The following is an 11221-nucleotide window of genomic DNA, read 5'->3' on the forward strand; positions in this document are numbered from 1 at the left end:
GCTGGCTGGACTCTGTGGGAAAAGTCTGCATTTAGACAACAGATCAGAAGGACTGCAACCGGCAACCAGCAACCTGTACCCTGCAACCTGCAACCTGCAACCTGCAACCTGTACCCTGCAACCTGTACCCTGCAACCTGCAACGTGTACCCTGGACCCTGGACCCTGCAACCTGCAACCTGCAACCGGCAACCGGCAACCTGTACCCTGCAACCTGCAACCTGCAACCTGCAACCTGTACCCTGCAACCTGTACCCTGCAACCTGTACCCTGCAACCTGCAACCTGTACCCTGGACCCTGCAACCTGTACCCTACAGCCTGCAACCTGTACCCTGCAACCTGTACCCTACAGCCTGCAACCTGTACCCTGCAACCTGAAACCTGTACCCTGTACCCTGCAACCTGCAACCTGCAACCTGCAACCTGCAACCTGTACCCTGCAGCCTGCAACCTGTACCCTACAACCTGCAACCTGTACCCTACAACCTGCAACCTGTACCCTGCAACCTGCAACCTGCAACCTGCAACCTGCAACCTGCAACCTGCAACCTGCAACCTGCAACCTGCAACCTGCAGTTCACTCAAAGCCAGTTTGGACTTTGCATCTTCTCCTTGTCCATGCATGGATATTTCTGCTTTCTAACCTCAAGTGAGTGTGTGTGAATTATGTGATTATGTCTGAGTTGTTGAAGGAGCGGTCCAGGATGTGCTCAGTGCGTATTGTCAGCTTGGAAGGTCTGCAGCCGAAAGGGAAAAATCTGACAACAGACGTGACTTAGTCCTGATTAAAAAGGTCTAAAGCCTGTGTGATCTACATTCACTCCTCTATGTGCAGGAATGTTGCTGCTGTCAGGCTGTGAATAAAGAACATGAGGAGATACTCACAAGAAGGCTGATGGCAGGTGACTGCTCACTCCACAGACATGGACTAATGTACTCCCACTGTTCAATGTTTAAACAGGATGGTATTTGTTTGTGTGGAGGGTTTAAAGTCCTCCTTGTGGAAACTCTATACACCAGAACGGGGGACAATTTAAACAATGTATCGAATAATCCTGGAGAGTCAAGGGGTGACATGTAGCTGTTCACGTAACAATTTAAAGGAGTCATGTCACCCAGAAGGAGAAGCTCCCGAAGAAGTTGTGACTCTTCAGGAACTGTTCCTGCAGTTGTGGATATGCTAATCAGCTGCACTGAATAGTTTCTTTACAAAGAATGTGTGTTTTAACAGCAAATAAATGACTATTCAGACCAGCCTGAGTGATTCTGACCTTGTCTAACTATGTGCATGCCACACTGAGATCAGATCATTTAATGATCCTCTACTAATGATCATAACTAGTAGCAGACAGGAGAATATCCTAAACTCTCATTTAGTCATAGAAATAAATAAAAAGATCACCTCACAATTATCAAGCCCATACACACACCTCAGACTCTGCAAAGCCTACATTTGATCTGCAGTCTCTATCAGCACAACTTTGCAGACATGAACGATACCTGAAAAACCAACAAAAAACTAATAAAGAAACGTGAGATCAGCTGTTGCAAACTAACCAGCCTGGTGCTGCAAAAAGTAATATAAATTCATATACATTACAACAGTGTTTTTCAACCTTTTTTGAGCCAAGGCACACTTTTTTCTTTGGAAAAATCTGGAGGCACACCACCAACCGAAAATGTTAAAAATGTTAAACTCTGTAGCCTCAATTAACAATATAAAGTCATTCTCATCAATGCTTTATCAACAGGAATCAAATAAATGCAGATACAAGTATTTCCCAATTTCTTTTTTTTAATTTGTACTCCCTTAGTGTGAAACCTGGACCTGATGGATGAAGAGCTGAGATCCTGGTTAGATTCTACCTTTTCAAAAACTTTTCCATCACTGTCACTGACACAGTACTTTGATATAAGATGGGAGCAGCAGGTGGAGATTAACCAGACTGACCTCTGTTAAGTTTCATTTCACCGTCATCGCTCTGTGACATCTAGTGGTGAAGAGTATTGTAATATAAACAACCCAAAAAATGAAATTTTAACTCAGTTGGTTAGCGCGAGGTGCTAGTAACCCCAAGGTCGAGGGTTCGATCCCTGTTACAGGCCACATCGTTTTTTCCCCCAAATAGAGAAATTCACTTCTATTTTTAACGCTTTAACCTGCTTTCGTACCACGTTCTTACATAATGACGAAGGTGTAAAACCCAATTTTTACTCAAACTAGTCCAGAAGAAGTCGGGTTTTTGATGAAACGGCACACCTGACTATATCCCGCGGTACAGTGGTTGAAAAACACTGATCTAGTCTTTATATAGTTTTGGTTAAGTGTAAAGAAGGCAGCGCTTTTTAGCTGCACATATCGCTTATTGAAGCAAATTTCTCTATTTGGGGCAAAAAACTGTGTGGTGCGTCCGGGGATCGAACCCACGACCTTGGGGTTATTAGCACCTCGCGCAAACCAACTGAGCTAAAAATTCGTTTTTCAGGTGTGGAAAAAAATAAGAGTTTTTATTTACTCTTGTCTTCCTATGTGACAGGTATTGGTGGGTTGTTTATATCATGAGTTGTAGTTAATTATTTCGTCTAGTTTGGTTTGGTTTGTTAAATATTGGTGTGCAACCATGAGTGAGAAATGTGTTGTGTCGAGTCTCATCCTGTTATGAAGTTCCCATTACTATTGTTCGTGTCAAAATAAAAGCCTCTGGCGTTCAGCTGGCAGAATAGAATTTCAACACAGAGCAATTCTTCCGCGATGCTCGCCACAGTATTCATACACGATCACTCTGCACACTGCTCTCACAGCTGACAGCGGCTGTGAGAGTAAATGTTTATTTTAGAAAAAATGTGAAATTGGATAATTTCCCGTGGCACAGTGGTTGAAAAACACTGCATTACAACATTTTACTTACAGTTCCCACATTTGCTTTATTAGAAGAGTTGTGGCCGATGTTGTGAAAACACACCTGCAGCTGTCACCAGGTTGAAAAAACAGCACATGCAGATTGTGCTGCTTGTGGGCAGGTCAAAGGGAAGGTCTCTCTGGAATGGGTTTGGCTAAAAACATTGGTGACGACACTAATGGTTTGCTTTCCGATTAGCTGTTGGAGCGCACACTTTAGAAACCATTAAACAAGCCAGAGAATGAGAAGGCAGACTTTCTTCCCTTCTGGAGTGTCATTTCCTGGTATAAGGACACATATTACTGTAGGAAAACCATTAGAAAGTGAATTTTGCATGATATGGGACCTTTAAAGGATTATGAAGATACTGAACTCTCTGTTCCAATAGTCAGTTCTTGAGGCTTGTTTAAAGGCCCAGAAAGAAATGTCTTACCAAATAATGGTAAGACATGTTGGAGGCGACGTCAAGCTCTCAGGCTGCTTCACTGACCTTAGTACAGGAAACATAAAACATCATGCAGGGCGTGTAAAACACAAGGTCCAGGGGCCAACCCTACTCCATTGGCGAATTCACAAACAACCTGTTAAGTAGTTTGGAGTTGTGCAATAATGCATAATATATGTGTTCCATATTATTCCACTATTTAACAGGTGTGACTCAATGAAAAGGTGAGCTGTAAACTGCAACACAGGGGTCAAAACTAAGGTACAGTGACAAATCATGGATGTGGTAGCAGTTGCAAGAATCTACTGAATACAATGAGTGTCACATTCAAAGTCTGTCTGTGTGAAGTTTGCATTTTCTCCTCTTGACTGCATGGGTTTCCTTCAGATACTCCATTTTCCTGCCACAGTCCAAAAACATGTGTGGTTAGTGAGGTTCATTAGCAAACCTAAGTGGCCCATCAATGTGTGTGTTGTTTGTCTCCACATATTTGCCCTGTGATGCACAAGAGACCTGTCCAGGGTGGACACTGCCCTCACCTGTCCAGGGTGGACACGGCCCTCACCTGTCCAGGTGCACCTGTCTTTGCATATAGTTAGCTGGGATCATCTCCAGCACCTCATAACCCTGCACATGAACATGTGGTCTAGAAGATGTATCACAGGATAGATGGATGGATGATTTCAAAATGTCACGGTTCTGATGTAAAAACCATGGTGTAAAATCTCAAATAAGTTGTTTTTTTTTGTTTTTTTTATAGAAAATTGTGAGTAGTAAAAAAAAAGGCAGGAAGTGAAAAGGCTGGTGACTTTATTCGGCGCCATAGAAGTAAATAAATACAGTTTATTTATTTATTTATTTATTATGTCCATGTTCGGCGTTACACCCACCGAACCAGCAGGGGGCGCGGACGCAGCGAACTTCGTTCTGAAGAAAGCAGAAGAAGAGCGTCGTTTCCTGAGTTCGCTCCGCCTCGGTTCCGGTCAGACCCCCCGCCCTCCTCCTCCTCCTCCTCCTCCTCCTCCTCCGGTCCGGTGTGTCCTGTCCACGCTGCAGCGCCTCGCCAAAGCGTCATATTAATGAACAGTCATGGAGGACAAGGCACAGATTCAAGAAGCCATTAAAAGTCAAGGAGAAGTGGTCCGCAAGTTAAAGTCGGAGAAGGCGAGCAAAGAGCAGGTCAGTACCCGGAGTGCGTGAAAGCGGGGTACGGTGGGTAATAACCGGGGGGGTATTCCGGGGGGGATGGCGGCGGAGGTGACATGTCTGACAGCATCATTGTTTATACATGTAACAGAAGGGCCTCTTGCCGCGGACTCCTCATTCATTCTGACTCAGAAGTATTAGAGAGCACAGTCCGTCTCGTCGTGATGCTGGCAGCATGCTAACTGTCAGCTGTCAGGGAGGGACACGTGTTAAAGACGGTATTAATTTCTTCTAACCCAACCGTGTGTCTGTCGGAGCCGTGAAACAAACACGGCGAGGCTCATTAGCTGCCACTGGCTGTGTGAACATGTTTGTATTGTAGCCACAGTGACTGACTGCTAATTGCTACAATGCTAACGAGCTCCTCGGTGTTTCGGACCGTCTGGCTCCCGTGTTAACCGGTGTCCTCATCAACGCGAGCTGTCGTGTTGTCACACAATCTGACATGTAAACCATCGTTTAATTCACATTTTGAGACATTATTGATCTGAAGCGGTTGCTTCCCGACTCACATCAGTCATATTAATGTGTGTGAGTGTGGCTGATGCAATGAAATAAGCCGTGAACTCAGACGGAAGTGTCCAAATAAGTCCCCCGACCATCAAACGTTGTAAACAGGAACGGTGTAGTGTGTTGCTGTTTTATTTTTAATTCCATCCGTAGCTGTCTAATCATTTAGGGCCGCACCACATATCTCTAATATCAACCTTCACAACATACAAATAGTGAAAGAAATTGTTAAATATGGCCGGTCAGATGGAGTATAGATTGTGTATAACACAATATCAACATTACTTCAAACCTGATGAGAACAAGACAGAAGTCAGAGGTGCTTAAATCAAGCAAGAAACTAAAACTAGTAAGGTTGACCTCTGAAACACTGTTGCTGGAACCTGGAGACACGTTAAAAACTCCCACAAGGAGCAAATGGCTGGGCAATTTGGCATTAAGGAAATTTGAGTTTCTATTCGGCTTTCTTCTCTCAATGCACTTAAAAATGACTGCAGACCTTTGATATGTTGTCAATAGTGCAACTTTATTGCTGTGATTGTCGTCAGAGTTAAAAATGCATATAAACAATCTCAGAAGAAAAACTAAATGAGGCTCTGTCGTTCAACAAATTCAAGCTTTAACCCACATTTGAGCAAAAGTGCAAAAACAACTACGGAAACCCACAAAGAACGGTAGATCGGAATACTGTGTGTGTGCGTGTGTGTGTGTGTGTGTGTGTGTGTGCGCGCGTGTGTGCGTGTGTGTGTGTGTGCGTGCGTGTGTGTGTTTTACTTTGGGCTGGCTGCTTTGATTGACTTGCTACATCTCGTGTTCTGTCCTCCACGCTGTGGTGATGATGATGATGATGATGATGATGGTGGTGATGCCCGCCCTCCCCCAAGTGCTAGGGTTGCTCACCACTTTTCTCCTGTTCTTCCCGCCTGGCTGGATCTCCACTAACTGGACTCGAACCCTCGTCCCACCCCTCCTCCGGATAACCATGCACTCCTGAACGCCTCGCTTTGGATTTACTTTGCGGGGATCTTGTGACTTTTTAAAAAATTTTCCTGCCATCGAACATGCTGTCCGTGTTGTGTGTTCGTTTTTGCTCGGGTCTGACGGGCCTCCGTGCTGCCACACGCGTCCGACGGCTGCACGCTGTCTCCGGGGTGACTGTGGACCAGGTGAGGAGTCTGTTCTTGTGTGTGTGTGAGCGCCGTGTCGGAGCTCTGACCGCTGACCGCTGAGTGTTCTCTCCTGCTCTGTCCCGGCGACAGATCGATGAAGAAGTGGCCAAACTGCTGCAGCTGAAGGCTCAGCTGGGAGGAGATGATGGAAAACACCAGTTTGTCCTCAAAACAGCAAAGGTAGGAGCACTTGCACTCTTCTTTTTGTGGACACGTTCACATCTAATTTATTGAAATCTGTTATGAAATACAAAATAACCCGTTAGCTGCTAATGCTAAGGAATGAGCAACATCAGTGATAAAGATCAGAGATCGGCGGTCATTCATTCATTAATAGATTCAACTTGATTGTAGTCAATTGAAAAGAAAGGCACGCCTTTATTTACTGTGTGCATGTTTTTTCTTTTCAGGGAACGAGGGACTACAACCCCAAACAGATGGCCATCAGAGAAAAGGTCTTCAACACCATCATCAGCTGCTTCAAACGTCACGGAGCTGAAACCATCGACACACCCGTCTTTGAGCTGAAGGTACAGACACACACACACCTGAAGCAAAAGCAGTAAACATATTATCGACGAAAGGCATGATTAAATGTGTGTTTTCCGTGTGTGTGTCAGGAAACTCTAACGGGGAAGTACGGCGAAGACTCCAAGCTGATCTACGACCTGAAAGACCAGGGAGGAGAGCTGCTGTCGCTCAGATACGACCTGACTGTATCCTCCACTCACTGGCGTCTGAAGTTTGACCCACAAACAATGACTGCTTGGAGAAAAACACATAATTAGGACCCCTGCGACTTGCTAGTAAAAATAACTCAATGATGCTTTTTTTCCATGTTACTGTAGAAAGTTTCAGTTAAAATGATAACAGCTGATAAACACAGTTGGATAATTAATAAGTGTTATAAGAGCTCCGCTGATACATGAATGTCTTTGCAGAAATGAGTGTTTTGATCCACTTCAGACAGTAAACTACAGTTTTGTAGTGCGTCTTCCTCCCTGATTGACGGTTCCTGCCCGCCATGTGGTCCTTGACTCCGCCCGGTGCCTTTCGCTCGCTACCTGGCCATGAACAAGATCAGCAACATCAAACGTTACCACATCGCCAAAGTGTATCGGAGAGACAACCCGGCCATGACCCGAGGACGCTACCGCGAGTTCTACCAGTGTGTGAGTGTCCGTGGTCTCCATGCCAACAGAGTCCGTCTCTCCCTCTGTAGTGTGTCTGTTGTTTCTGCAGCGTCTCTCCCTCTGTAGTGTGTCTGTCCTTGTCTGGTTGCTCTGAGACACTTTGAACTGGTATGTTTCAGGACTTTGACATCGCAGGCCAGTATGACGCCATGATCCCCGACGCAGAGTGTCTGAAGATCGTCTACGAGATCCTGAGCGAGCTGGACCTGGGAGACTTCAGGATCAAGGTCTGTCCTCCTCACCCCGTCCTCACTCTCTCTTCATCCCGTCCTCACTCTCTCTTCATCCCGTCCTCACTCTCTCTTCATCCCGTCCTCACTCTCTCTTCATCCCGTCCTCACTCTCTCTTCATCCCGTCCTCACTCTCTCTTCATCCCGTCCTCACTCTCTCCTCACCCCGTCCTCACTCTCTCCTCACTCTCTCCTCACCCCGTCCTCACTCTCTCCTCACCCTGTCCTCCTCTTTCAGGTCAATGACAGACGCATCCTGGACGGAATGTTCGCCGTGTGTGGCGTCCCAGACGAGAAGTTTCGCACCATCTGCTCCACGGTGGACAAACTGGACAAGGTTGCAAACTGAAGAGTCTCTTCATGAAAGTAGTTCAGAGCTAAAAGTCTTCACCCGGGAGTTCACTTGTCTCTACAACCGCTTCCTTAAAACTCTGGAAACTCCTAAGCTTCCCATCTTAATCACCTCCCTGCCACATACGCTTTAACACAGAGGTCTCAAACTCAGATCTTTGAGGGCTGCGGCCCTGCATGTTTTCAACAATGAGCAGCTTGTTGTCTTGCTCTGTGCTGAATGTGGTGATGAACCATCAGAGCTGTGATGAACACATCTAGGATCTCTCTGTTTCCTGGCTTGACTGATCCAGATGTGTGTGATCCTGATCACCGTTACTGTGAAGCAGGTCATCAACTCACTAGTTCAACCCAGACCAACGTATGAGCGTTCACATGAAAGGGGCGGGGTTTGCAGCGTCTGACCAATCAGACACACGGAGAAATCCTGCAGCACAGTTTACAGATGACTGAAGAAGCGATTATTCTCTGATAAAACGAAGAATTAAAACACGTCCAGCAGCTAAAAGCAACACTGAAGACGTCAGTAATTTTCGTACATTTTCGGTTTGTTGCCCAGGCACGTTTAAGGAAGGGTCAAAGCATTGGCTTGCATCAAACAAAACAAACAGACAAAACATCTGACATCTTTTCCACGACCACAGGATGTGTCCTTCGTCGTGGTTGTTTAAGGAATGAGAATCAGCTGTGGTTAGATCACTTGTTGCCAGCTGAAAGATAATCACCCATGCAGGAATTATCCAACAGGAAGCTTCCAGGTGCGACTTTTCAATACTTTCAATACTAAAGGCTGTGGTGTGTGTGCCCCCCCCCCCCCCCCCCCCCCCCCCGTGCTCAGATGCCGTGGGACGAGGTGAGGAGGGAGATGGTGAACGAGAAGGGGCTGTCGGAGGAGGCTGCCGACCAGATCGGTCAATATGTCAGCATGCAGGGTGAGACTCCGACCGCACACCACCCGAGGGGCGGGGCAACGGGGCACTGCCAGGTCTGTGAACGTGTGTGTGTGTGTGTGTGTGTGTGTGTGTGTGTGTGTGTGTGTGTGTGTGTGTGTGTGTGTGTGTGTGTGTGTGTGTGTGTGTGTGTGTGTGTGTGTGTGTGTGTGTGTGTGTGTGTGTGTGTGTGTTGCAGGGGGGAAGGACCTGGCAGAGTCCCTCCTGCAGGACCAAAAGTTGTCTCAGAGTAAACAGGCCTGTGCCGGCCTGACGGACATCAAACAGCTGTTCAGCTACCTGCAGCTCTTCCAGGTCACTGACAAGGTGAGACGGATGCACACACCAACTCTGTCCACTCATCCATCTGGACCAGTGAAACATGTTTCACCGTTAAAATGAAGACATCAACACAACTTATTAGATGTTTATTAGAAATTTTGCTGATTTCCTTTTTTTTTTATTCCGCATTTTGTGCCATGTGCTAGAACAGTGTAGACATATTCTAGTAGATGCACCACTCTAGGTGTATCTGTCTAGTCGCATGTATAGCCGCATTCCCAACTCCTCTCCAGTCTCCGACCTGCAGGAGAGGGTTTGATTTTCAACAGGGCAAAATACTAAAAAGGGTAGATGTGTTAGCATTTCAGGGGGCAGAGAAGGAAATTATTACGGCTTTTCACTACAGAGGGGCTGTAGAGCCGTTACAGAGGAGCTGTAGAGCCATTACAGAGGGGCTGTGGAGCCGTTACAGAGGGGCTGTAGAGCCGTTACAGAGGGGCTGTGGAGTCACATCCCCTGCCTGGTTTTCCTTGCAGGTGGTGTTCGACCTGAGTCTGGCTCGAGGTCTGGACTACTACACGGGGATCATCTACGAGGCGGTGCTGACCCAGGCCGGCGTGGCCGCCGTGCCCAACGACGCTCAGAACGGGGCGAATGCTGAGGACAGCGTGAGCGTGGGCAGCGTGGCGGGAGGGGGCCGCTACGACGGCCTGGTGGGGATGTTTGACCCCAAAGGCAGGAAGGTGCCGTGTGTGGGCGTCAGCATCGGCATCGAGAGGATCTTCTCCATCATGGAGCAGAAAGCCGAGGTGACTGACCTCTTGTTGACCCGCTGGAGGTCAAAATGGACAAAACATTTTCTTGAAGCACCGCAACACATCGTCATTATGAATTTTATTGTTGTATTCGTAGAGCTATAAAGTTGCACATGCGTTGTCGCAGCTGACCGCAGCTTCACTCTGTGTTTCAGGCCTCGGCGGCGAAGGTTCGGACTACAGAGGTTCAGGTCATGGTGGCTTCAGCCAGAAGAACCTGCTGGAGGAGAGACTCAAACTCGTCACTGAGCTCTGGAACGCCGGAATCAAGGTGTGTGCATCATTAGCGCTGGTTAGCACTTGAGGCTACAAATGTAGCTGTGAGGACAACTTAGTGATGCAGCTCAAATAAAGAGGAAACTTGACAACTTCACGTCTGAGTCGTGTGTGTGTGTGTGTGTGTGTGTGTGTGTGTGTGTGTGTGTGTGTGTGTGTGTGTGTGTGTGTGTGTGTGTGTGTGTGTGTGTGTGTGTGTGTGTGTGTGTGTGTGTGTGTGTGTGTGTGTGTGTGTGTGTGTGTGTGTGTGTGTGTGTGTGTGTGTGTGTGTGTGTGTGTGTGTCCCCGTCTCCAGGCAGAGGTCATGTACAAGAAGAACCCCAAACTGCTGAGTCAGCTGCAGCACTGCGAGGAGTCGGGGATCCCTCTGGTGGCCATACTGGGGGAGCAGGAGCTGAAGGACGGGGTGGTCAAACTCCGAGTGGTCGCAACCAGAGAGGAGGTACCGTCCATCCGATGAGATGACACACCGCAATGACTGACACACACACTTACTGTCTCCTCCGTCTCCTCAGGTGGACGTTTCCAGAGCAGATCTGATAAGTGAGATCAGGACGAGGACCTCAGAGGTTTAGGCAGAAGCCCCAGACCACCACCCCCTCCATCCGATCAGATTAACTTAGTCAAAAGAAACTTTTGCAGACTTCCCCGTTGACATCAAGGAGCACGTCACATGCTGTGTGACATGTCCAGCGTCCATGGGGTCATTATTATTGCCCCCCCCCCTCCATCAGTGTGCTCTTCAGATGATGTCTCAGGACCGATGAACATGAATACAGTTGCTGCTTTAATTCAAGTGTACACATTCTGCCTGTGCTCGTCATGTTGATCCTCCAATAAACTGCTCTGTACCGCTCTTTTCCTCTGTGTTTCTCTAACTGACGGTATTACAAGAGGTTTCATGAGCACGAGAA

At 47.2% G+C, this 11221-nt stretch overlaps 1 protein-coding gene across 1 annotated transcript; it reads left to right on the top strand.

Moving 5' to 3' along the window:
* The first annotated feature begins 4353 nt into the window (after nt 1-4353).
* hars (histidyl-tRNA synthetase) lies at nt 4354-11156 on the top strand. The gene is given in 14 exon segments (XM_080502810.1): nt 4354-4524; nt 6321-6410; nt 6641-6760; nt 6851-6946; nt 7277-7402; nt 7543-7650; nt 7893-7991; nt 8844-8937; nt 9134-9261; nt 9753-10025; nt 10187-10235; nt 10238-10302; nt 10603-10749; nt 10823-11156. Coding segments are annotated over 14 exon segments (1545 nt in total). The 5' UTR covers nt 4354-4434; the 3' UTR covers nt 10883-11156.
* The last annotated feature ends 65 nt before the right edge of the window (nt 11157-11221 follow it).

Source organism: Blennius ocellaris (assembly GCF_963422515.1).
Source record: "Blennius ocellaris genome assembly, chromosome: 9".
In the NCBI taxonomy this organism is placed as follows: domain Eukaryota; kingdom Metazoa; phylum Chordata; class Actinopteri; order Blenniiformes; family Blenniidae; genus Blennius; species Blennius ocellaris.